The 25,879-nt window shown below is 41.4% G+C and overlaps 1 protein-coding gene across 1 annotated transcript; it reads left to right on the forward strand.

Annotated features, from left to right (window-relative positions):
• Positions 1 to 544: 544 nt before the first annotated feature.
• Positions 545 to 25,838, forward strand: rin1b (Ras and Rab interactor 1b). Its single transcript, XM_028564382.1, has 12 exons — positions 545 to 664; positions 12,566 to 12,709; positions 13,083 to 13,197; positions 13,439 to 13,511; positions 14,156 to 14,247; positions 14,961 to 15,136; positions 15,468 to 15,752; positions 16,013 to 16,562; positions 19,237 to 19,545; positions 20,062 to 20,193; positions 20,776 to 20,945; positions 24,001 to 25,838. Exons 2-12 carry the CDS (start codon positions 12,566 to 12,568, stop codon positions 24,322 to 24,324), a joined length of 2,370 nt encoding a protein of 789 aa, XP_028420183.1. The 5' UTR covers positions 545 to 664; the 3' UTR covers positions 24,325 to 25,838.
• Positions 25,839 to 25,879: the final 41 nt, after the last annotated feature.

Below are 25,879 nucleotides of genomic sequence, written 5' to 3' on the forward strand. Positions count from 1 at the left end.
TTAAAATAACCAACAAACGTCAATGAAAACTTTACTTAATCACCAATCAAACATGGCCATTATGCACCCATAGTTCACCCCAACTGTTGTTGGTGAACTGTTAGGGTGGGGACATTTACATTGTTTGTATTGTTATTGGTTCGTTTGGAGATAGCATGGTGATATTAAGAGCAGAGGTCTCTAATTAGCAAGAGTGACTGAAACCTTGACTATTAAAGTTGACCATGAACTAGAATTTAAGTAATTATAAATTACCCCACTAAGGATAACCCTATATGTCCCTATAAGATGAACTCCTCTTTCACCCTATGTTAATGTATCCAGTTTTAATATTAAGTAGGCCTAACTATGACATTTAAAAAATTTAAATTTCAGAAAAATAAAATAAATTAACCTTATAAAACTTCATATAGCCTACCGGTATTTTCATTCATATGGAAACTTTTATGTATTTTATTATCTGCAATAACGGGTTTTGGCCACTTGGTGGCAGCAGAAACAAGGTGTAAACCATAGGTGTAAATCAGTCTATGGTGTAACACAACATTGACTTATCATATAATTAACGCGTTAGCTAACAGTTGCTTGTAGACACATCCAGCAATTACACACAAAAAATAAAGTATGAAGTATATGAAGACGTGTTTGTGGACACCTGGTGAATGTAAGTCCAATATTCACTCTCAATTTTACCTCTTAATTGGTCTCTAGCTACTTACGGAGCAACTCCTGAGGGAAATATCTGGCTATTTAACATTAGCTAGCTAGCTAAATGCTCAAACGCTTCACTCGGTAACGCTAACGTTAGCTAGTTAGCTACTAAATGTGCCTGTCTGCTGTTTGTTGCTGAGCAGGTAGCATACAGTGGATTTTAAGAGTTTTTTGATGAAAATAACTGTCAGTAAGGGTAGTTATAGTTAAGTTATTGGTGGAAAACTAACCTGTGAGCTAAAAGCATGTTAAAATATGCTAACACACTTGTGTAGAGCTGAGTTAGCTAACGCTAACGGTTAACTGCTATGAGCAACCCAACTGTCTATGTGAGCAACCCCTTCCCTAATTAATGTTGCATGTAGCTAGTCATTTGATTTATTAAGATACCATTTTTTTTATTATTATAGACAGATAAATACATGTGTACATGCTTATAGCATCTTTCAAATTGTTCTAAATAATATTGCCCAGTATTAACTGAGGGCCTCGCACTTGTAATTACTAGCAAATTTTTTGTGAGCCAACCAAAAAAACCCAAAAAGGACCCCAGAAGATTTTATGTATACCGAATGTTAAAAAAAATCCAAGCAAAAGTTCGTTTCAGAGTCGTTTTAGTTAAGTTCAGTGTCACACTGTAGAGATCAAATCAAGGAAAGACTAGAACTATGAGGCAGTTTAAAGATTTTATGACATCATGATGGATACACTATAGCTTCTCTCTCTCTCTCTCTCTCTCTCTCTCTCTCTCTCTTCTCTCTCTCTCTCTGTGTGTGTCTTTTACACACAATCACACACACCAGTGGTCTGACAGAACTATTTGTGATAATGTCCCTTCTGAATCACCGTACCGATATGCTTCTAAAATTATGAATATTCACAGTTATGCTAACAGCCCTTCTTCTCTCCTACAGTCCCAGTGTTACTTCTGACTCACGCTAATGCCTTTGTACAACTTCGTCATAAACACGCAAACAGACAAACAAGCACACACTGAGTAACACACAGCTCTCACTTCCTTGTCACTGGCCCCGAGTGCCATCGCTTTTGCAGCAGGCATCAAAATGGACACCTGTCATCAGTCAGCATGCCCCGTGCCCACTGTTGCCCCCTGTGGATACTTATAGCCCACTGCAATTATGTTGTTCCATTAGTCATCCTACGCATGCACTGATGGGCTGCTGGCTATACTTAGCCATAGTCATTGTCACTCTTGTGCAAAATGAGAGATTTTACAGTCTGATGCTTGTAGTTGGCGTCAAACACGATACATAGAGATGAATAATAAGTACATCGTTGTTGTTTTGACAAAGTTGGCTGTTTGTTTGTTTGTGAGGAAACAACAACTGCTCATTAATGTGTCGGCCACTGCTATTTTGCATGTTTTTTTTTTTTTTATCTTAGAGAAACTTGCTTAATAAGGTATAAGCCACTACACAGTTTATCCATCCTATAAGCCACTACACAGTTTATCCATCCGCCCAGTGGCATCTCCAACCTCACAGTGACAACAAAACTCCAGGAGGTTCCTGCGCCCAGCTGTTGATGGTCCCTTTTGAATGGAGCAATGAATTGCACACGTTTGTCAATTTAAAAGATAATTTTGCAAGAAAGTTGCAGTTTTCCGTAGGTTTGTCGTTGGACTACGTAGTTTTGTGTGAAACCACTCTGTGAACTAGCTTACATCTCTCGTCTCGCACAATATACGTCACCTTGCTCGCTAGCTAACTAGCTTAGCTATGTTCCACAACACACGTAACTTCATCTGATGTGTTTTATCCAGCGTATTTTGATCAGCCGGAAAGAGAATGAAGGGGCAAGACCTGTGTGAGTAACGTTACATCCCGGTACAGACCATAGACTTTACTATGTATAATATATAATAATAACTATTTATAGGCTATAATATTTACAGTCAATGGTACAGACACACAGGCATCGTAGCTTCAGAAACCTGTCACTTGTGCAACTTTGGGGTGAGTAGTCTTTCTAATTACGTATTTTCAGACTCTTATACTTCAACAGTTTTACGACAAACTGAGACTTTCTTGACAATTATATTTGAAATTGAAGAACATCAATCTCTAAATCATGGCTTAATTCAAAGGGGATCAACAAATTACTTCTTCTACTACTTCTTCTCTCGCAGTTTCCTACCATACAGATTTTTCCCAAATTAGGTCCATGAATGTATGATTAGGTCCCATGGTAGTCCACCGGAAGGGGAGGGACTTTGTCTGTTTATTGTAATGTTTACATTTCTGACAAGATACAAGTAAGTAAGTAAGTCATTCGACTTCAAATTACTTTATATAATTATTTTCCAACTAACTGCTGTTCTACCAAATGCCATGCTAGCATTGCAGCTCCATCAGTAATGATCCTGTCATGTTTTGTTTTTTTATCTTCCAAAGACTTTATTAATCAAAACAGATTTCCATTTGATCACAAGCATAGTGGTAAATACTGTAAATGGGAAGTAGCATCAGTCTTAAAATACAATAGATAATTACAATTAAAAGAGATAAAAAGGCAGATTTAATTATTTATATTAATTATTATTAATTATAACTATTTTATAGTTATAATATTTATTTGTGAATGTACTCTTTTTGTTTTTATGACATTTCAGAAAGTTTATAACATATGTAAAATCATAAAGGAAAAGTGAAAATATTGATGATCTTTTAGAAAAATATTGATAAAAAACTCAATTGAATGGTCTTTACATTCAAATTGAATCAAATTGAAAAAGAGTTGCATGAGTGAGCGATTCAGTTTCTTTTTTACAAACAGTACAGCTGATGTCAGCCTCAGCAAAATGTGACACAAAACCATGAGTGGGGTCTCTGCGTCTACCCCAGACCTTACGCTGTAGCCTGACGTGCACTTCTCGAAAAATGTAACTACATGTCGCAGCGACGCACGTCGCTCGGCCGTGGCTTGGTAGCGTTGCATTTCCCCCGACTCATTTCCTGGTTCTCCTTCTCCGTAAACAACGTGAAATCAAGGAGAGGTTAACTTTTCCTGCTAAAGATTTCCCACCGTGGTCAGAAAGAACAGGGGAGACACTTTATTTCTCTCACTATGACTCTAGAGTCGGTACTCGCTCCAAAGCTAATCGCCATCACTCTCTCACTTCTCCCTCGCTCTACAACACACTCCCCCCGGCCCCCACACACACACACATATGCCGGCTCGACGCACACACCAGCAGTATAAACATCAGGCCACTTATGTAGGCTACGGCGAAAGCTCTGCAGGACTATAAAACGGCCTTTAGTGGGATCCTGTCATGTTTAAATAGAGCCATTATGGAGAATGGTGTTAGAATATCAAAAGGCCAGTAGTTACCCATCAAGCTAGCCATAGCCAGGAAAGGACTTTGGCTCTTTATGGTGGATAAAACAAAAAAATTTGCACAATTACCGTAGTTATACAGTATAGGCTCCATACCCACTACTGAGAAATAAAAGAAACGTTTTTTGAATTTCTAATTGGAACAAACACCAAGCTCGTACGCCAACTCTACATCTTTGCTTTAGGTAAGAAAATACCTCAGTGGCCTGCTGCCTCTGCAGAGAGGGACAGTTTGCACAAAGTCTCCAGACTCCAGCGTTGACAGCGTGTATGGACTCTTTTTTTTTTTTTTTTTTTTTTTTTGACTGGACTGCAAAAGTTTTAGTAAAGTTTGGGGTTTACTTCCCACTGTAAGTGTCTCTTATTCCTTTATGTTATATTTAGAGGTGAAATGTGTATGAGTAAGTTTAAATTTGATGCACAAAAGTAAAATAGGGAAAATAAACCCTGACAGTGAAATGAAAGCTGTTGAAAAGTAGGGAGATTGTTGATTTGTCTGCAGTTAATTGTGCTTTAAATATGTAGACATGACAATACATCATGGTTGGATGAAAAGTATGAAGAATGTGTGGATTAAGATAAGACACACCTTTTCTTATTTATATATATATCCCCAGCGGGGAAATTCAATTACAGCACATACATTAGTAAGAAGGAAGTAAGAAACATATATGAATATCTAAAATCTTTAAGACAACCACATGCATATCAAAGAATATCAAAATAATAATAAGAAAAAAATGGGTGGCTGGATATGGGCTTTGCTAGCTGCCTGCTTATCAAAATCTATACATGGGAATACCGTATGTAGAATGTGACAGTGAGCAAAGTGCACAGCATTGCTGTCTGTTTTTAGTACCGCTATCATTACATGTTTGTGGGCTGGAGGTTACATTCGTGGAGAAAAATGTTGTGAAGACTGTGTTGCACCTTGGAAGATGAAGTAGAGGCTGGAGATTTGTGTGTGTGTGTGTGTGTGTGTGTGTGTGTGTGTGTGTGTGTGTGTGTGTGTGTGTGTGTGTGTGTGTGTGTGTGGCTGCATCAGCTCAGTGTCGAGGGGGTGGGAGATGTTATGGAGGATTCGGTTTCTTCCTCATCCTCCCTCGGCTGCTGCCTCTGAAATCTCTGTAACTGTCTCTGGACTTATTTAGTTACGTTTTGTGTTGCTGTGGATGACTGGCGAAATGTAATGAACAGTACAGATGATTTATCGCTGAGATATTTTGATTGCAGACGAAATTGAGTTTATGAGAATACATCAGCCGTAAACATCAGCAACATTTTTTAGACTCATTTTTTAGACACAATATTTTGGACTAATGATCAGAAATAATCTAAGAAGAGGCAGCGATATTACTTTCTCTTCTTGCTGTATCCTCAAGAGACAAGAATGCAATGCCGCTAGAATATATGTTAGGTGTAAAGAGCAGTTTTTTTCCACTGGAACCCTGCGCTCTTTTGCTCCTACTATCTCTATCATTATGGCTTCATCCACCTACACAAAGTACTTAGCTGAATACAAGTTCATGTGCATGTGGAGGCTGCTGAAAGTAATTCTGGGAAATGTAGGAAATCACAAACCGGAGTAGAAGGAGAGGAGGCAGGTTGAAGGCAAAGTGAAAATGTCAAATTCTTCCTTTAAGGAACCATTTCCATATTTGCATATATTTATCATTTGACTTCAAATCATGTATACATTTTTGCGTTACTGACGACTATTTCCCAATAAATTAGGTCAAAAAATAAAATTAACCAATCAAATCAAGACCCTTAAGGACTTAAGGATTTTCCTTCTCCATGCACTTTGCAAGTATGTGAAGTTGCACGAGAACCCTCCACGCCACTTCATTCACCACCTCACTCTGGCTGATTCCAGTTTATTTTGTGCTCCAGTGCAAAGCTCCTTCCTCTTGCAGCTGCTGAGCTGTAGGTGGTTCTCCTACAGTACCTGACAAAACTCCTCACCAGACTCATGTTCTCCACCTTCTCTGCTTCGCATGACTAAGCCGTCATCAGGGAACATCTGGAGGTGGCACAAACTGTTGAGATTGTTGAAACAAGGTTGAAACCATTGATCCCTTGCGGGTGCCACTGTGCTTATCTGTAACCAGATGGGGCGCTGGTCTGGAGGTGGACAAATCTGGTCACCATGGTGTGGTCCATCTGCACCAGAATGAGCTTCCCGGTGAGCAGCTGCTCACCGTCAGTGATTTCTTTCAACCTACACTGTTCTCCTGAAAAGCTAAAATCCTGTGTTTTTCTCATCCTCCTCTTCAGCATCATTTATGTAAATTTAACTTCAGCTTCACCTCCAGCCCCAAAGCCTTCTTTTTTGTTGTTGTCTTGAACCCCTTCTACTTTTGCAAACTTCTGTCATTTGTCATATATGAAAACTTGTATATTGGATTTACAGGTGCATGACACTGGTCTGATGAGTGAAGGCTGGTGATGTTTTCTGTGTACTTATTCTTCGGCTGCACAAATTATTTTTTTTGCTCCAACACCTTGAAAATCTTTAGGCAATTCAACACTGATACCTACAGTATAGCACCTGCTGTGTTTTTTGTTCTTTAAGTGTTTGTTTTTTTGAGTCACTCTATCTAGCTGTCATCACTCGCTCAGCCAGCATGTCGGTCAGTCCTTCTGTCCAGTTTTGCATCTCCTTCCAAATCTCTCATCTCTTTTGCAAAAAGGTGTAAACTAGTCAGGTTTTCTGTAGCAGTCAGTCAACATTTGCACAATAAAATCTGAAGTTCCCTTTCCAAAATACCCATTAGCAGCTCACTGATTGTTGACACTATACATGCTCACTCCAGATGTGCCTGACAAGCCCATTCTCCCTCTACTGAGCATGTCTACCAGGAGAGGGAAACATAATTTAGGTTTCTTTCGAAACTCCGTTTTCCTCTACAACGCCCCACAGATTCCAACCACTGGGCTCAGCACTCCTTTTCCTCCCTCTACTCCCTTTATCCCTCTTCAGACAAGTTTGCCCTAACTCTACTTGTTAAGTCGTCAGTGCGTTCAGCAGAATCAGACTTTGTCTATCCTGCTGCTGCCCTAATGTGCAAAAACACCTTGTTAGATATACAGTGTATGTCGCCTTCTGCTTATTATACTTCCAGTCTGCCAGCTTGAACCTAAGTGCTGCAGGCCCACTGAAGTTGTGATTTCCTTACCCAGCATTAATTTTCAGTCCAGGCTTTTCTCTTCTCTTTTCATCATTTTATCTTTTATCTTTCTCTTGTGTTTCTCGCGCTCTGTGTAGCTCTCTTTCTCTGAGGGAATTACATAAGTCTTTCTGTGTGTGTGTGGGCAGCGTTGCATTTTATGTAAGGCAGACCTGGAAATGCCTAGCAAAACACAAGGGTCTTGCGCTCTGTTTTTTCTCTTTCTCTGCTTGTCTTATAGCCTTGTGTGGTTGTGTGTGTGCGGTTGGGTCATCGGACTGTGGATCTGCGTGGTGGTTGGCTCCTGATACACAATGAGGTGACTCTGCATGACCACTCTGACTCACACTCACAGTTTATTTTTTGAAGCACACCTTAAAATAAAAAAAATATTTGACTCCTAATATGAAGATGATGATGCTTGTTGACTTGTAGTGCTCATGTGAAGTGCGTTGTTTTGAAGTGAGTAATGTCTGAAGTGTATCTTTAACGGATAAAAGTAAAGGAAGGAGTAAGGAAAAAACTACTCTATTTTATTTGCATTCGACAGTTCGCTAAGCCCTGCCCCTCTTAGTTACTGTCGCTATGCCTTACAAACTTTCCGTATGAGACATATGCAGTTTACATAAATAACGGTTATCATTCTACAACGTGTCTTCAATTTCACACAGAAATAAACAAAAGCAGGCTTCTCATTTCTAGCCGACTATCATCAATTTTGTCGCCTGAAATATTGTCGCTAGCAGATTTTAGCTAACTGGAGTAAGCAAAAGGTAATGTAAAATCAGGAGTTGGTTAAAAACTAATGAATCCAGCTGACTCATTTTAAGATAAAAACCTATAAAGGGTTCTTAAATAGTTCTTAAAGACAGTCCTGACCAGGTCTGTTTTTCTAACCTGTAACACTCTTTCTGTAACCCTACAAAGTAACGTAGATAGCTAACTTGCTCCTTGTCTTGAGAAGAAAAGCTAGGTTACTACTAGCCCAGTTTTTGCCTCTCATGTATTAGCATACACTTGAGTCACAGGGATAAACATCAGTTTCTCTATAAGATCATTAACTGATGATGTATGAAAACCCCGGATGTAAGCAACCCACCAAAGCAAATTCCTTGTAAGTGTTATTTACTTGGCAATAAATCCTTTTCTGATTCGGATTCTCAAAAAATGGAGGGCACAAACTGGGGCAAGATTACTACTATATACGATTTCGGTTCTTAACGATCACAAACAGAATCATCGAGAAAAACGATTATTTTGCACATTACGTTTTGCAAGTAAACTCTTATTTTATCTTGTGTTCTGATAATACAAAAAAGTTCAATGGGAAAAGTATTAAGGGAAATTTCACAGATCAAGGTGTTTTCACTGTTTTAGTTCAATAAATGCAACGTCTTTCCAAAAGTCAATGAATAATCGTGTGAAATAATCCTGATTTCAATATTGACCAAAATAATTGTGATTATGATTTTTTCAATAATCATAATAAGCATCCTCCAACTCCTGGCATCCTCTCTCCCACTTGCCGTTTCTGCATGTGACGTGACCAGCGGCGGCACCCAACTCCACTTGAGGAGCGGTCGGCTCGGTGTCTCTCAAAATCTGGCGAAAATCTTTTAAACTGACCTTTGTCGATCTGAAATGAAGACAGATTCAGCAACTGCATGGCCTATTTCTTGCTTACGTTTTCAGAAACACGTTTAGGTGAACTATTTTAGTACAATATGAGATCGTATTCTGAACGAGCTGCCATGACAGTCTGTTTTGAAATTGGGGAGCAGCAAAGAATTTCTAATATAGGTGACGCGATCGTCCAATCAGCTGCCACGTGTTGCGTTCGTCACGCTCATCTCGCTCGTCATTTCCAGTAAGTGTTTTAACATAGGTGTCGAAAGTGGGCGCTACGGCAGTAAGTGGTTAGTGCACATTAACAGTGTACTGACGAACCGTGCGGCACACGCACACTCCGAAACGAGACTAGCGAACCGAGCGGTTCGGATATTTTTTTATGAACCATACCACCCCTCGTAAGATAGTTAGCTGGGCTTGCTAACGTTTGCAGCTTACGTTAAAACATACACACACCTTTTCTGCATGTGGAGAAATCCAAAGCTTGACACGCCTGCCCTGTCCAGTTACAGTTGCTCAACTCTAATCAGACAGTTGCTGTTTGTGGGTTCAGTCAATGCTTCTTATTTTATAACCAAATCAAAGTTCTGCAAGCCTTACAGTTGTCAGAACAAACCTGTGATCCTTATAAAACCCTCTTCTTTTGATTGGTGCCTGCTGTATTTGATTCCTAACCCCTCTAACGCTGTTTACCATTAACTGCGAAGGGTCCTTCAGAGTGCAGATTGGCTCACGGATTACTGGTTTCCCCGAGAGGAGGGGAGAGTAATGTTTATAAGTGGCAGGAGGTGATGATGAAAAATGTGAAAGATTCAAAGGTGTTTTTGAATGAAAAACAATATTCATAATGCTTCCTCTAATACCACTGAAACAGGCTGCTGCATCTGATTTGCTTAGAAAAGAACGTTGGTGCTCTGATGTGAGGGAGGAAGCAACTAACAAAATACTGATTATTAATGGCATCACTTTATTATTTATTTAGTGTCATATTTCTTTGGGAGAAAAAAAGACTTCCTAGTCTCTGCACCCTGGAAAACCTGTCATATATTTAAAATAGTTTGTGTCTGTGCGTGTGTGTGTGCATGTGCGTGTGTGTGTGTGCGTGTTTGTGTGTTTGTGCGTGCACGCGCATCTCCAACTTGTCAGAGAAAGGGTGTTTCACTGAGTAGGAATGCCTGGTAGGATGTGTAGGCCCAGGTTGCTATGGTAACCATCTGCTGCTACTCTCACAAGCGTTCGCCATCAGCCCACACAGTGTGACATCCAGCAGCAAGCCAATCTGAGAGAAAGAGAGAGAGAGAGAGAGAGAGAGAGAAGTAAATCTGTTATCTGAATGTTAACACTAAAGGGCCAAAAATAAGGAAAACACACACAGTTCAAACTGAATGATTGGAGCACATGTAAAGGGGCTTTTTTTTTTTCCAAAAAGTGTAAGTTCAAACACTTGAATTCTTTAGAAATATGTTGAGTTTTCTGCTGTTACAGTGAAGACAGAAGGAGGAGAGGTGTACAGCCCACTGAAGCACGCAACAATGCTTTGATTATAGATTGAACAGAAGGATGTAAAGCTGCTTTAAAATGTTTAAAACTGAGGAACTGAGGTTTGGTGAAGAAAATCTTTATTAAAGTTAAAGCCACCTTCACACAGCAGGTCAAAAGTTGGCTCAGGGGTTAAGATGCCGATCATGAGCCACAACATCCTCAGTTTGAGTCAAGCCGGAAACCTTTGTTGCATCTCTCTCCCTCACTCATTTCCTCTCATCTCTCCACTAGAGCTATCTAAACTTAAAACAAAAAGTAAGGAAATTTGTGTTTGGTAGATTACTTCTCTGTGGTAACAATGCTTTTTGGCAATAAATCTTATACTGTTGGAAAGCCTGTTTAGTTCCCTTACAAATGGGGCACCATTTGAATGCACATGCATTTGTGGGATGAGAAACAGAGCTGAGTATGTGGATTGCGCCCATGAAAAATTTGCCAAATCTTCTCTGCCAATGGTGGATTGGGTGATTGGAGTTTGAAGAAACAAGACATAATGGCAATTTTAACAATTTATTAATTTAACAAACAGGAGCCTCAGTAGCGTGTGGAAGAACCATACACAGCCACAACAGCCTGGCACCTCCTCCTCATGCTGGTCACCAGCCTGGTCACACACTGCTGTGGGATGGCATCCCATTCTTCCATCAGCATTTATCGCAAGTCAGCCAACGTGGTTGTGTTGGTCACTCTGGCACGAACAGCACGCCCAAGCTGATCCCACAAGTGTTGAATGGGGTTGAGGTCAGGACTGCTGGCAGGCCATTCCATCCTCTCCACTCCCACATTCTGGAGGTAGTCTCTGATAAACCCCGCTCTGTGGGGACGAGCGTTGTCATCTTGGAGGATAGAGTTTGGTCCCAGACTGTGGAGATATGGGATGGCCACTGGTTGCAGAATCAGGCACCTGATTGTCAGCACCTGGGGGTACCAGAAGCTCAAAACAAGAGTCAATAGCAACAGCAAATAAAAGCTGTTTGGCATTGTCAGAGACGATTTGGCAAATTTTTCATGGGCGCAACCCACATACTGAGCGCTGCTGCTCATCCCACAAATGCATGTTCCTTACAAATGGTGCACCATTTGTAAGGGAACTAAACAGGCTTTCCAACGGTATAAGATTTATTGCCAAAAAGCATTGTTACCACAGAGAAATAATCCACCAAACACAAATTTCCTTACTTTTTGTTTTAAGTTTAATAAAGGCATAAAACATCCTAAAAAGCATAATAATAATAATAATAATAAAAGTTGCCAAAACTCTGCATTTGTGTGTGATATGAAACCAAACATCAGCCTTTTTTAAGTGAAAAAATACATTCAATCTGACATTTTTAATTGTTATATTTTACTTGGCAATCCAAATCTGACACAAATCAGATTTGTGCTAATGTGGTCACAGTCTGATTGTATTTCATTCACCCATGAAACATGGGGAGAGAGAGGGGTATGACATGCAACAAAGGTCCCCCGGCTGGGAGCCAAACTGTGAATGTTGCGGTTATATGATATGCGTCTTAACCTACTTTTTATGCTACTGGGGCACCCTGTTTGCCTCCTCTTCTCATAATATTTAGATACATATGTATATATATATATATATATATATATGTATATATAGTTATAGTTATATAGTAGCGTCCATTTTACTTCTGTACCACCAGCCCTCAACATAAAAAAAAATATAACAACATTTGATCCTAGAAAGAAATCAATGAAATGATGACAATAAATGCTAGCAGTGTGAACGTGTGTCTAAAACAGCTACATGTATATGTTCACCTTTACGCAGACAACTTTTCACAGTATACAGTAAGTACACTTGTGTAGTGCGTAGGTTTCACTTCAGCTTTAGGGGTCACAGTCTGGGCTCAACTCTAAAGGAAAGCTGGGCAAACTGCACTCATGTAGTAAATATAATATATATTGTACTCACTGCAGCCTGAAGTCAACTCATTGACAAAAAGAAAATAAGTAAGTATGACCTTGTGGACAACTATTTAGTCAGGGTGAAATACAGACATCGGAAAGCTAATCGTCTAAATAGGGCTAACAACAGTAAATAAAATGTGAATTATTTTGTGAAAATAGACAATCAGGCATAAAAAAGAGAAATCTGATGGTTGTTGAATAATAACCTTGTACATGTGTTTCAGATGCAGGAGATGGGCAGTACACATCGAGGCTCCGAGAGGGTCTTCAGCGTCCTGGATCGTCTGCTGCTCACACATCCTGTGTGGCTGCAGCTGTCACTCAGCCAAGACTCTGCCCTCTATATCCTGCTCAGAGAGCCTGTTGGGGTGCGTACAAGTCAATTATTTCAGTCATGTGACCTACCTTATCAGTTAAAAGAATACAGGAATACATTTTAGGACCCACTGATACTTTTTAAAAAAAACTAAATATGCTTTAATTTCCCCAAAAGTGAAAGACAACTTTTGTTCATCTTGACCGAAGACATTAAAATGAATAGTTCAACATATTTGGGGAATATGAATATTTGCTTTAAAACCTCAGCACCTTACCATTTTAACAAATATTTTGTTCTCATTTTGTATTCAAACAACTACAGCTCCTCTGAGGTTTTGACGGCATACCGATGTGAAAACAAAATATATCTTTAACATCCCTGTGTTTTATTCTTGTTTCCGTGGTGACTGTTGGTGCTTACAGACCTTTTTGGTGCGTAAATGCAGCTCCAGCCAGAGGAAGGTGCTGTGTTTGAGAGAGACAGCCGACAAAAGGGTCTCCTCTGTTAAGGAGTGCTTCATCTGTGAGGAGGACTCCAGTGAGTATAAAACAAGCTAGATAAGCATGCATTATCCACCTGCGATACGCATAACGCTACATTTCTCTGCTCACCGTTTGTGGCACAGTGCAGTTCATACACTTACTGGGTGAAGTAGTGCGGGACAGAGAAAATGGGTCCTCCAGATTATTTGCAGTTGCCATATATCTCCCGTCAGATAGTAACAAGTCTCCCACTGCCTCCTCAGCTGTCAATGAAACTCTGTCTCTTCTCTAACCAGCATTCGCTTTGGAGAACTCAGCACTCACCTTCCCTGACCTGTGTCGACTGGTGGCCTTCTACTGTATCAGCAGGTGATGTTTTATTTGAGCTAAACATCTATGGGCAAAAGTAAGTTGGGATGTTCTTCATGGTTTCCCCAATTCCAATGAAGGGAACAGCACACAATGATATACAGTATAAGACAATAGTGTGCTTTCAGTATTGAAATAATTTATGATAACAGTTTAGAGAAGGCTCTTTCCTGTTACAACATGACAATGCCCCTGTGCACAAAGTGAGCTCCATAAAGAAATTGTTTTTCCAGTTTGGTGTAGAAGAACTGGCCTGCACAGAGGCCTGACCTTATCCCTGTCCAACACATTTGGGATTAACTGGACTAGGAGCCACAACATCACTGGTCAACTTCTCTAATGCTCTTATGGCTGAATGGGAGCAAAACTCTTTAGCCAGGTTCCAAAATATTGTAGATAGCCTTCCCAGAAGAGTGGATGTCCACATACGTTTGGCCATGCAGTGCACCTGATGTCATTCAGCCAAGGCCCTCTGGAAATCTCATGGCCACTGTGTGTGTTGTGTGTATGGCGTCCTTTTATATGTTGCGTCCTCTAACCTGAGCCTTAGTTTGATTTCTTTAAATGGAGGCTGTAACAGCCACACACATGCCCAGGATTTGATGTCTTTTCTTTCTGTGTGTCTATTTTTTTCTTGTCTGCAGAGATGTGTTGCCCTTCCCACTGGAGCTACCAGAGGCCATCGCCAAAGCCACAACACATAGGCAGCTGGAGGCCATCTCACACATGGGCCAAGGTACAATGATTGAAGACCTCTCATCCTTTTAAAACTGCATTTACTAAGTACTTTACTTTATCGCTTGCTCTAAATAACAATACATACTGTACTTTACCAAGATGATTAATAAGAGAGCATACCAATAAATATTAAAGTTGCAAGTATTCTTTGTGTAGATAACTATCAAACTTAAGTTAGGGGTCATTTTTTATGATTAACACCTCCTTGCGGTACTGGATACTGAGGATACAGTGAAGTTCCTCTGTAACGGCTTTTTCTCAGCAGTGTATTCAATTCAATTTAATTCAAATAACTTTATTTATCGAATTGCAAATTTGAGGGAGTAAAGGAATAAGTGACTAAAGTAGTGACTGCCAGCTTGCAACTATTTAACATGGCAAACGTGTTCTGATGCAGCGCGGCAGCAGAGAGCGAGGTGTGACTTTAAGACGGCTAAAAGGGACATAAGTAAGACACAGTATTTGTCACTGACTCTAACTCAAAGATAAAAGACTCGTTCTCACCATGGTTGGTTTGCACTAGTAGCCTGAAAGAGAAAAATAAAGGTTCTATGTGTAGCATTTTAACCCAAGTGAATAATTACTGCATTGATTTTTAAATATTTGCACAATTGCTGCATAAAAATCTGATTGATTGGTTGGTATATCTGCAATAATAAGTGTGACTGAAAAAACGTTGGTATCCAAACTCTCTTCTTCTTTCTGGACTAGACTTCTGGAGCGCACCGACTGCTTCAGATATCCAAAACGGACCGGTGGACCCGGTTGCATCCACCAGTGGCAACCAGGGTCAGATGGCCCAGGAGCGATGTACCCTGCTGACCCGGGGTAGACCAGGCAAACTCTGCTTCATCAACCCGCTCTTCCTACAGCTGGAGGTTAGCAAGGTTAGTAGTGAAAGTGGTGGGGTTATGTGAGCTTTCTCTGAGACCATTTAACTCTCCACTGTTGTGATTTTCTAGTATTTTACCTTAATTTGAAGTTCAAATAGAATAAAAGAAAACTTTTATTAAAACTCAAATTTTGTGTAGTTCCTGAAAAGTTCCCTTTTTAAAAAGTTAAGTCCATTACAAGGTCTCTGAATCCATCATCCTACTGTGCATGACAATATAATACTGTTGTACCTTGCACTTCACCTTTTACCCTTTGAAAAATAAACAGTTCAAAAGTCACTGGCTTTTGTTAGATTAAGGGCTGAATCCACTTTTATTTCTACAGCAGCCACAGCTCACTAACCACAGTGCCTCCAATAAACGGCACCGCTTCAAGCGCAGCATGCGGCTCAGGCTCTCAGAGTCCTCAATGAATCTGTCTTTGGAAGGGGTCGGCTCCTTCTCACCTCGCTCATCATTGGAGATGCCCGGCGGGTCAGAGAGGCTGCAGAAGGCCAACACTAACCCACAGAGAAGAATTCACCCTGGGGCAGGGGTCCTGAGGAGAACCCCTGCTGTATCACCGGGTTCTGCAGAGGAAGAGGACATGATGTCAGTCTATGTGCCACAAGTAATATGTGTTTTTATTTGTATTTCAGACCATGCCTTCACTTCTATTTGGGACCGTGAATATTAGGAAGTTTAGAAAACCATCTTTACAGTCACATAATACTTTTTAATGATATTCAAATGAAATTAAGCGTGCTTTGCTATTTTGTAAACTGAACTCCTCTTGCATTTAGGAAATTCATACTAAGATATGGTAAGAAATGGCCAACCACAACATCTCTATTATCATGCTGTAAAATTATCACTTCTGTCCCGGTCAAGACATCTGCAAAAGTTGGGGAGCCTCCCCAGCCCCAGCAGTCCGCCCAAGCAGTGGATACAGGCATCGAGGTGGCAGTTCTGGCCCTGGAGCGCCGCCCGGCTCCGTCCCTGGCCGAGCTCGACAGCAGCAGCTCCTTCAGCAGCATGGACGAGGACAATGATTCTGATCCAGAAAGCATGACCCAAGCCCCAACTCACTTCTACCAGCGCCCGCCGCTCGTGCGCTCTCGAGGCCGTGGTGGGCTGCACCGCATGAGCGAGGCGTTTGTGTGTTTCTTTGCTCCGGACAAGCGGCTGACGCGACTGGTGGAGGAGCTGTCCAGAGACAGGCGCTCCATCTTTGGGGGCATGGTTCAAGACTTCCTCCTGGCACAGAGAGAAGTGCTCAAATCCCTGGCTTCCTCTTCTTCATCCTCTTCCACTTCACATGTGACCTCTGTGCAGCTCCTGCAGGGCCTGCGCCTCTTTCTGTCCCAGGCAAGGTGCTGCCTGCTGGACAGTGGAGAGCTGGAGCCTCCCATTGAAACCCTGGTGCCAGAGAACGAGAAAGGTACACAAACGCATCATCAAAGTAAAACACATTATATTTGAATCATAGCATGAACTATGTATTTCCACTTTCTTGCACAAATTAAAGCTAGCTGTAGAGAAGGGATGCCCTACCACATCTCAGCAACTTGTTTTGCAGCCTTGTGCCTCAAACTACCTGATTGGTTGATTCAACTTCCTGTCAGGAGATGGGTTCAAAATGATACAGCAGAACTAAACTGGACAGATTTAATTATACCCAATATCTGGAAATGTGTAATGGAAAACATCTCTGAATAACACCTGTGTAGACGGAGAAGTACGTCCCAGCGTTTAACATTATTGCAGCCATTAGTTACAACTTATCAATCTCCTATAAAGTATACCTCAACTCAAAGTAAGTCACTTAGTGAGTTATTTGATGGAATTTAGCTGACTGTGCCGGATTACATTCTGAGCTCAACCTTGTGAATTTCCCGTATGCATGATTAGTTTATCAAATCAAAACGAGGAGACGGTGAGTGCAGCAGGGGACTGGAGCAGGGAGAGATATGTGAAGAAAAAAAAACTGCTATTAGAAAACACTGATTCAATAGAGCACAGTGCCAGAGGATGCAGTTCTATGGAAACAGACAGCCTTTTCTCATCGATGGTGGGCTGCCCAGGCTCCAGTGAAAGGCACTGTCAACACAAAGTAGTTTGCGTGGGGGGAGTAGAGCCTCATTCACTAGAGCTCATATTGTCTCCGGTATTTAGAAAACAGCATTAGGAAAGCCCTGCCCGGTGCGCCTGCTTTCATATCCAACATATTCAAAGTGAGATTCTTCACCTTACTGTAAAGACATCGCAGGGTGCTACTTTGAAAGAATTCTAGTTAGAGATTTTGACACAGTCCTGTGCGTAGGTTTTTCTTTTATGGACTCCTGTCCTGTGCGGCCGAGTGTGTGTTTGCAGGTATGTTTGTGTGTAAACGTGTGATGATGGATGGTTGCCTGGCAGTACAGAGGCTTCAGGAGAGAGCGGTCGTCCACTGCTTTCCTTCCTCCCATCCTTCCTTCCTGCGCTTTGATTCTGATCTATCTCACTTTGCGTCGGTGGGAGGCATTTGCATTTTTTTCTCCCCCTCGTTTATCATAAAAATATATCACAGACCCACGCTCACTTGAAGAGCAGCACGATTCAGGGGAGGGTGGGAGGGTGGGAGGGAGGGATAGAAATAGTCAGGATACTTTGAAAGTGTAATCATTTACAGATCTGGGAGTAACCGTCAGTTTTCTTCTGTACTAGCCAGTAACTGACAAGGCTGTAATCACACTACACGTACTCTGTTACTCTCCAGAGCTGGTAAGAGAGAGAGGGATGCTGGGAGGGGAGAGGAGAGGGAGGCAGAAAAACGGAGTATGGAGGGCGTGAATGATTAATCACAAGGGGGTAAGATATAGTAAGATAGATAGGGGGATATGTTGGGGAATTATACAGGAGTGAAACATGAAGAATGGAGAGAGGGAGAGGAGGATTTGATGATGAGTGGAAAACCGTGTGCACTGGAGAATTGTTACCCACTTAGTCAGGACTGCCCACTGACTAATCACTGTGTGTGTGTGTGTGTGTGTGTGTGTGTGTGTGTGTGTGTGTGTGTGTGTGTGTGTGTGTGTGTGTGTGTGTGTGTTTAAAGGAGTGGTTTAACATTTGGGGAAGTACGGTAATTCCCCTTTCTTTCTGAGAGTGAGATGATTGACACCGCTCTCATATCTGTGTTAAGAGCCAGGAGATGATTAGCCTAGCTAAGTATAAAAAGACCACAAACAAGGGAAAAACGCTGGCCTGGCTCTGTCCAAAGTTTAAAAAAAATATGCATACAAGCACAAGATCACTAATTAACAGGTTGTATCTCCTTGCTTTAATATGTTCACAAACAGAAATGTAAAAACAATTGTGATTTTACAGGAAGCTATATACATACAATAACTATTTCTTGTCAAAGAGGTAGCTAACTAATAACTGACAGTTAAACAGCCAGACACAAAGCTGTTGACTGACTAGCGCTAGCATGTTCCCGACTGGCTACTGTGTTAGCGCTTAGTTCACCAACAGGTTTTGTGAGTAGTCACTACGTCACAGAGCTTCCAACACCACCTATTTCCAGAGGAGGCATGGATTAATTCTGTGTGTGCAGGACTTTACTGGTTTGTGTTAATTTGATTGAAAACAAGTGATATGAAAAGGTCCTGCTTTATTACTTAATCGTGATGCCCTGTCTTGAGGAGAGAGGACAATTTGGAAATTACATGAACACAAGATGCTGATATTCATAATTTTTTTTGTGTTTGTATATGTTCTGTGTTTTGTCCATTGGTTAAAATGGTAAAAACACAATTTAATCACATATGCAATCAATAAGAAAAGCAGATGTCCCCTGCACAGCAGAAACATTGTCCTTGCTATTATATAACATTTTCTACAAGTGAGAGAGTGACTCCATTTTCATTGCAGACACGTCATTCACCCTAGCAAAAGCAGCATACCTTTCTGGGCCTCTTGCCAGTGCCTCTAGATATGCAGACGCATTTCTCCACCTGCAAATTACCCAATAAATAAATCGCACAAGCAACTCGTGTTTACAGTAAAATAGAATCACAGTAGTACAAAAATGTTTACTTTCAGCCCAGGCAATGAACCCCTCCCTCTGTCCTCAGACCTGGCGCTGGAGCGGGCCATGTTCTCCTGTGTGCTCAGGCCTCTGAAGTCCCACCTTGAAAAAGCTCTAATTGCGTCGCACAATCAGGACGGCACCAGCCAGCGCCTCACCCAAAACATGGTCCGTCTGAAGGGGGACGCCGCCATGGAGCGGCTCGGCGTGCGGACGGGCGTCCCTGACAGCCGCGAGGTGGAAAGGGTTAAGCAGAAGCTGGTCCTGATGCAGAGGACGCACTCGCCCATCGACAAGGTGCTGCTGCTGCTGCAAGTGTGCAAGTGTGTCCACAAGGCCATGGGTTCCTTACATGGTGAGACCAAATACTTTGTTGTTTTGTTGGATTGTAAGGTTCTGCAGTTTTGATGCTTAAAAGCTTCCCTTTAAAGGAATGAAGGTCAACAATATTTGCAAAGCTGAGTGGCTTGTCACTTTCAAAAAGCTCCACACTTCAGACATACTGTATCTGTGTGAGCTGTAGCACGGCCTGCCTGCTTTTCAGCATGACCTGCTGGAAATGAATGCGTCATCATGTCAGTACACTCGAATATTGGGTTTCATTTTGGAATTGGTGCATTGTAACGTATTTGATATTTTTACTATCATTTGCAAAGTCTAGTTAGATGGGTAACTATGCTAGGCTAAACTTAAGCTGAGTGAAACCAAATGATTTGGACCAAATGACAACATTTTTTTTATTATTATTTCTCTCCATACTTTGCTAGTATATATATAAATAATATTCAATTAAAATTTTCAGCAACCTGCAGCAACAAAATCAAAGATAATAGCGTACCCATATATTGTCCTCCTGTTATTTTCTTTCCAGGACAGGAAGTGAGCTGGGAAGACTTCCTGCCATCATTGTCCTACGTGATTGTGGAGTGTAACAAGCCTCACATCCTGATAGAGGTGGAGTACATGATGGAGCTGCTGGAGCCCTCCTGGCTCGGAGGAGAGGGTACGACCTAAACTCAAAATGCTACCTGTAGCCCAAAAATGTCGGCTGTTGAGGAGCTGTTCTGTGCTTTTAATTAGTTAAACCAATAACAGACTGTATTGTTTGTCTTTAAAAAACAAATAAGTAGGAAATACACCCCTACAGCAGGTAAATCAACAGCTGTCGACTTGAGTTACATGACTTAAACTCTTTGTTTGAAGTTTAGTCATTAGTGAATGAAAACTTCCTCCACTCCAGTGACTCATTGTGACTGTTGGTGTTTACATTTTAAAGTGACCTGAAGTGGCGTTAAATTATGCGACAAATGCATTTTGACTTGGTTAGAACTCCAAACCCAGTGTGTAGGACTTGTTTGGTTGTTTTATCACTAAATCTGCCAATTATTTTCTCGATTCATTGATTAATCGTTTCAAATAAGCCTAACTACGAAGCTAGCATATTCAGTATTTTCCTATCTACTACTTCTAGTACTAGTAACTAGTACCTACTTATTAATCACTAGGTCCTGTTTTAATTTGACTAACTATTTGGCTCTTATTTAAAGCTACTAGAAGCTAAGTTGTATTGTCTTTGTGGTTCCAGGTGGCTACTACCTGACCAGTGTGTATGCCAGTCTGTGTCTGATCCAGAGCCTGGACAGGGAGCAGCCGTTCACCGGCTGCCTGACGCCAGAGGCCCAGGAGGCTCTGAAGGAGTGGAGCTGCAGACGGAGCCGCGAGGCCCAGAAACAAAAGGAGAACCAGCAGAGCGAGGTAGGTACAGTACCAGATGTTTTGATAGTAGCACCCCACAGAAACACTGGTAGTGTTACAGTATGTGTGGGTTTGCACTGTAATCTTCTATATAGCTGCCACACATAGCTGCCCTGTGTGAAGTGCTGATTGATGTGTAGGAACTCCTGCTTATTATGCAGTGAAACAGTTCTATGGGATATTCTCCACAGTACCATGTGAACAACATAATGGCAAAAGAATAGCGGTTAGTGAAAATAAATTATTTGTGTCAAAACTAAATATTTTTTCAATGCTTTAAGTACTTTGGATAATTGTTAATGCTCATGAGAGGATTCATAGTAGAGAAAAATAGTCACATGCTAAGTGATGCTGGAAGGTTAGAGTGATACAGAGCTTCCTAAAATATAGGATAGAACCCTAAATGGGTTTCAGGTGGCTGACTGTGGATTGAAGGCTGTAAAATACAACAACCGGTAACGTAATGTGATTGACAGCAGGGGCTTTTTTGTTTCTGCATAGGTCCTAAACTATCGCAGACCGAGTTGTTGTTGTTGTTGTGTGCAGATAGGAAAATAAAAGGTCAGGGCCTGTATTCACAAAACATCTGATCTTACTAGAAGTACTCCTACATGGCACTAAAAGTTCCTAGCTAAGAGTGTCCTCCTACAACCAATTCACAACACTGCTGAGACCAACTTTTACTAAGGAATTGGGAGAGCTCTTAAACTGAGAGAAAGGGCGGGGTTAATCCCAATTGCTAAGGATGATGTCATGTTTCCTGAAACTGTGATTGGCTGTCTTGGGTTTCTGTCAGTGAATTTGCGATGGAAATACTGTAGGAGGTATGTTGCCATATCTAAATAAATAAAATGTATGCTAAGTCAAGGTACCTTTAATAATACCTGAAGGTAGATTTGGTTCCACTGATTTCACAAGAAACAAAGAGTAATATAGGCTACTTAATATAGTCAAGAATATGTGTCAGCCTCTTACATGTCTGGCAGCTCGTTAACAATTATTATGAAAGAAGAATGGTAATTATCAGACTGCTGTTAAGACAGACTGACTTCTGCTGGTCCAATCAAGGTCACAATTGTAAGAAACGTGATTTTTGCATTTGAAATGTGGACAAATCTAATCTGAACCTAAAGTTTTAGCAAGTTAGCAACTAGTTAAAACTATAATATGGGAAATGTGGTCTATAAACGTGTGATGCGTGTCTTTATACTGCTTTATTAAAAGTCTTCTCACATGTTCCTAGCTTTAGAGTTCTTGTCTGTAACTGACAGCCCCCTGAAATGAACTGCCCTGATACTCCAGCTTCTAATGTTGAAAGATGTTTCAAACAGACACTAATTGTTACAATTTCACAATTCAAACATGAACCTGTGTTATGTCTTTTGAAAGGCACAAAAGCAGCAAAAGCAGGGTGATAATCCACCCAAAGAGTTCAGACTTTACATTAATTATACTGATGGCGATGCACGCTGAGCAACATCAGATTATCCAACATCTGTAAAACAATGACAGGTGGGGCAGAATGAGCAACAGCGACCCATATTTGATTCAAACTGGATCTTAGGTATTACTGCTGGTGCTTCTTGGGGAGTCAAGGGCAGCACTCCAATTTTTCAAGAGTTCAAGCAAAAGGTGAAGATTTTGAGATGAACAATAGGTCATCCATCAAAAACCAGACAACACACCTGGATTACACTTCTTTGCGTGCAAACGCATTTTAAAATCATTTTAGGGGATTAGTTTTTAGTAATTTTTAGAGGTATGGGGCTTGCACTAATGCGCGCGAGCAAACACACACACACACGCACACACACACCGACCTTTACCTACACTTTCCTATTATCACTCTCCCGGCCCCAGATTGGTAAAACTGTCCACCAGATGCCATGTAAAAAAGGCATTGTCATCCACAACGTTTCTGTCTCGTCACGTGGTGCCTCTCCTGGCTTCAAATAGCCGATCTAACTCACCCGGCAGCCAGATTTTCCACTGACACAGGCGGGGATCAGTGAGCCAAGTGCTATGAAGAAGTGGGCGGTCAGATAACATGAAATTTATTGAGCTGCATCTACCCATCGAAGCAGGCAAACACAATATGCACACGGACAGCGAGGAGCTCAGTGACTCTGTAAGTTTTAATAATGGCAGACCTGTTGATTGTAATTGCTGGTGTGTGTGCGTTTCTTTTTTTTAGAGCATATTTGGCCACTTGTGCATCTGTGTGTCTGTGTGTGTGTGTGTGTGTGTGTGTGTGTGTGTGTGTGTGTGTGTGTGTGTGTGTGTGTGTGGGGGGGGGGGGGTGTAGTTGTGTGTGCAGGCAGTATTTGGGTTTTTGTGTGTGGCACAGAAGAGAATTCTCTCTGGTTTCTTGGCTGTTTGGTTAAAGGATTATGTTAAGTATGTTTTCATTGTGTGTGTGTTTTTTTTTCAAAGAGAGTTGTGAGGTCGTCTGTAGGTGGTTGAATCTGACATTATATAATAGCTTATGTACAGCACAGTTGCTGGTAAGTGTTTAAAGAGTGCCAACTGTTGAGACAGACTCGTTACTTGTGTTTTAGCGTCTTTTTTTGTTCTTCTGAAAATGGCAAAAAGTTTCTGTTTGGATTAAAGTGTAGAGGGAAAACTCCACCAGAGCACCAAGATAGAATGAGTTTAATGGACTGTATTTGGTGAGTTTGGACGTGGACATGTTCTAGTGGATTAATATTGGGAGTTTGTCAATGAAGCTGTAACATTCAACAGAGAAAAGAGCAATTTGACAAAGATGATTTTCATGTTTCATTTTTATCTTTTCGACCCGGTGGTTGTGTGTGTGGGAAGTAGAAGCTTTGTTTTAGAGAGAATTTATTTCATGGGCATCATTTTGACTCATTTATTATGGTGGATTATCAGCCTGTGTGCCTGCACTGCTCTCACTCCTCTGGCTCCATCTCTCTCTCCTCCCCCTCTTTTGCCCTCACTCCATAAGCCTCTTGACCTCTGTTTTGCATGAATACAGAATATATTCACTCTTTTTTTTCCCTCTTCTCCTCCCTCCCTCACTCCCTCCCTCCAGAGGTGCGTTCGGGTACTGTTCCAGGACGGGGAGCGGAGCGCCGTGCGGACGTTGCAGTGGAGAGCCGGGGAGACCAGCCAGGCCCTGGCGCAGCTGTGTGCCGCCACTTTCGAAGTGTCCGACCCGGAGCAATACACCCTGTACTGGCGCAGTGGCGGCGAGATGAGGGCCCTGCCGCCTCAGGCCCAGCCTCAGGACCTGGCCAGCCACAGCGAGGGAGGCCCCTCGCTCTCCTACCTGAGGACCGACCACGACTTCAGCAAGATGCGGCGGCTCACCAGAGGTGGCGCCGTGGACCTGAGCGAGTCGGTGTGTGAGGAGTGAGTGGGAGTAATGGAGGAAGGAGGGAGGAGGAGGAGATGGATGGTTGCTTTCTCTTTCTCTCTCTTTCTCTCTCTTGTTCTGTCTCTTTCTCTGCGGCGGTGTGTTGTGTCTCGTCGTGGGTCAGGACTTGTTGTGAAAAACTACAGCCCTTCTCCAGACTAGGAGCAGACCTTTAATGGTAAACTCTTTCCTAAATGGACCAACATGCAGAGCACAGCAGGACCAACATAGGGACTGTTGCCAAAAGTTGTACTATGTACCACTCAGTGTGGCTGCTGGTGTAAAGGAGTGTACTACTATTTGTGAAATGGAAAATGTGTAATAAATGGATTTGGTTGTTATTTAAAATCCAGAGTTATACCATGAAGGGATTACATCATTAAAACGTGAAGAGGCTCAAATCCAAAGACAAATTCTGTGAGACTACTGTTGCCTGGAAACAAAATCACTTCCTGTACGCACACTAGAAGGGAAATTGTCCACCGTGGTGATGTAACCCTTTCACAGTATAGTTCTAGGCAAAATCTAAAAGACACTTGGATGTTTTATAACTTCACTTTTATGTGTAAAAGTCGGATGGAACCACGTTGTTAAAGGGTTTGGGGATACAAACCTTTCTGTGCCCCCCTGGAATACAGTTTGACAAAAAAGTCCACAAGACTAAACCTCAATACCAAAGTGACAAAAAAAAAACAGATAAAGAGAGGTCCTTTACTTCGAAAGAAATCAGAAGGAAGCTTTAAATCGGCTGTTTATTTTTAGAATCACCCACAGAGACAATTTTATTTTTGCTTTCTGAGAAAAAGCGCAGACTCTCCTTGCTCGCGTAAGTGTTTTTGGCAGGTGGAGTAATGGGCGAGTAGGAGTGAAGTGATAGAACAGCATCAGCTCTCTTTTTCTCTTTTTTTTTTTTTTTTAACCATGTGAGAAAAAAATTCAAACATCACATCGACACACCGAGACAACCTGCAACAGATTTACTGAATGACTTGCGAATGTAATAAATCATTTTTTCCGTGTTGGACTTTAATCCTTTCACAGCTGCATTCATTTCACGTTTGAATTCACTGCTTTTGAGTTCTACTGTATCTCTTGGCCGTACTGTAAAAATAACACTGCGTTACGACTTGGACTGAGCGTACAGTCTGACCAGTAAACCAGGACCTCGCGGTGACTGGTAGAATGTAAATGTAAGTCACCAGCTTCTGGTGACTCCTGCTGCAAGTCATCACGATCAACTGACTGTTTGACTCAGTGTCATCATCAATTATCATATTGTGTATTTTAAACTAACTTTTAATTGTTCAATTTGTTGGGTAGATAGGTTTTCAACATATCTGGAGTTTTTAATCAGCGGAGGAGGTTCATTTTGAGATGTGTTTTGAACATAATTGCATGCTTTTTCATTTAACGTGAAGGTTCTGCGAATGTGGTGTGTGTGCGTGTGTGTGAAGCATGTTTTCATTGTAAGAGCTCACTATTTCTTTTTTTTCAGTGTGAAAACATATTAATGTATTTTGTCAGGTAACTCAGTATCGCAATAAAAATTGCAATA

This window comes from Perca flavescens, chromosome 19 (genome assembly GCF_004354835.1).
Source record: "Perca flavescens isolate YP-PL-M2 chromosome 19, PFLA_1.0, whole genome shotgun sequence".
Classification (NCBI taxonomy): Eukaryota; Metazoa; Chordata; class Actinopteri; order Perciformes; family Percidae; genus Perca; species Perca flavescens.

What these genes read in the sequence shown, in the direction of transcription:
- rin1b (XM_028564382.1), top strand. Translation starts at nt 12,566, where the DNA reads ATGCAGGAGATGGGCAGTACACATCGAGGCTCCGAGAGGGTCTTCAGC. An exon ending in GGTGCCAGAGAACGAGAAAG is followed by an intron (nt 16,563 to 19,236) that starts GTACACAAACGC and finishes CTCTGTCCTCAG; the next exon opens with ACCTGGCGCTGGAGCGGGCC. An exon ending in AGGAGAACCAGCAGAGCGAG is followed by an intron (nt 20,946 to 24,000) that starts GTAGGTACAGTA and finishes CCCTCCCTCCAG; the next exon opens with AGGTGCGTTCGGGTACTGTT.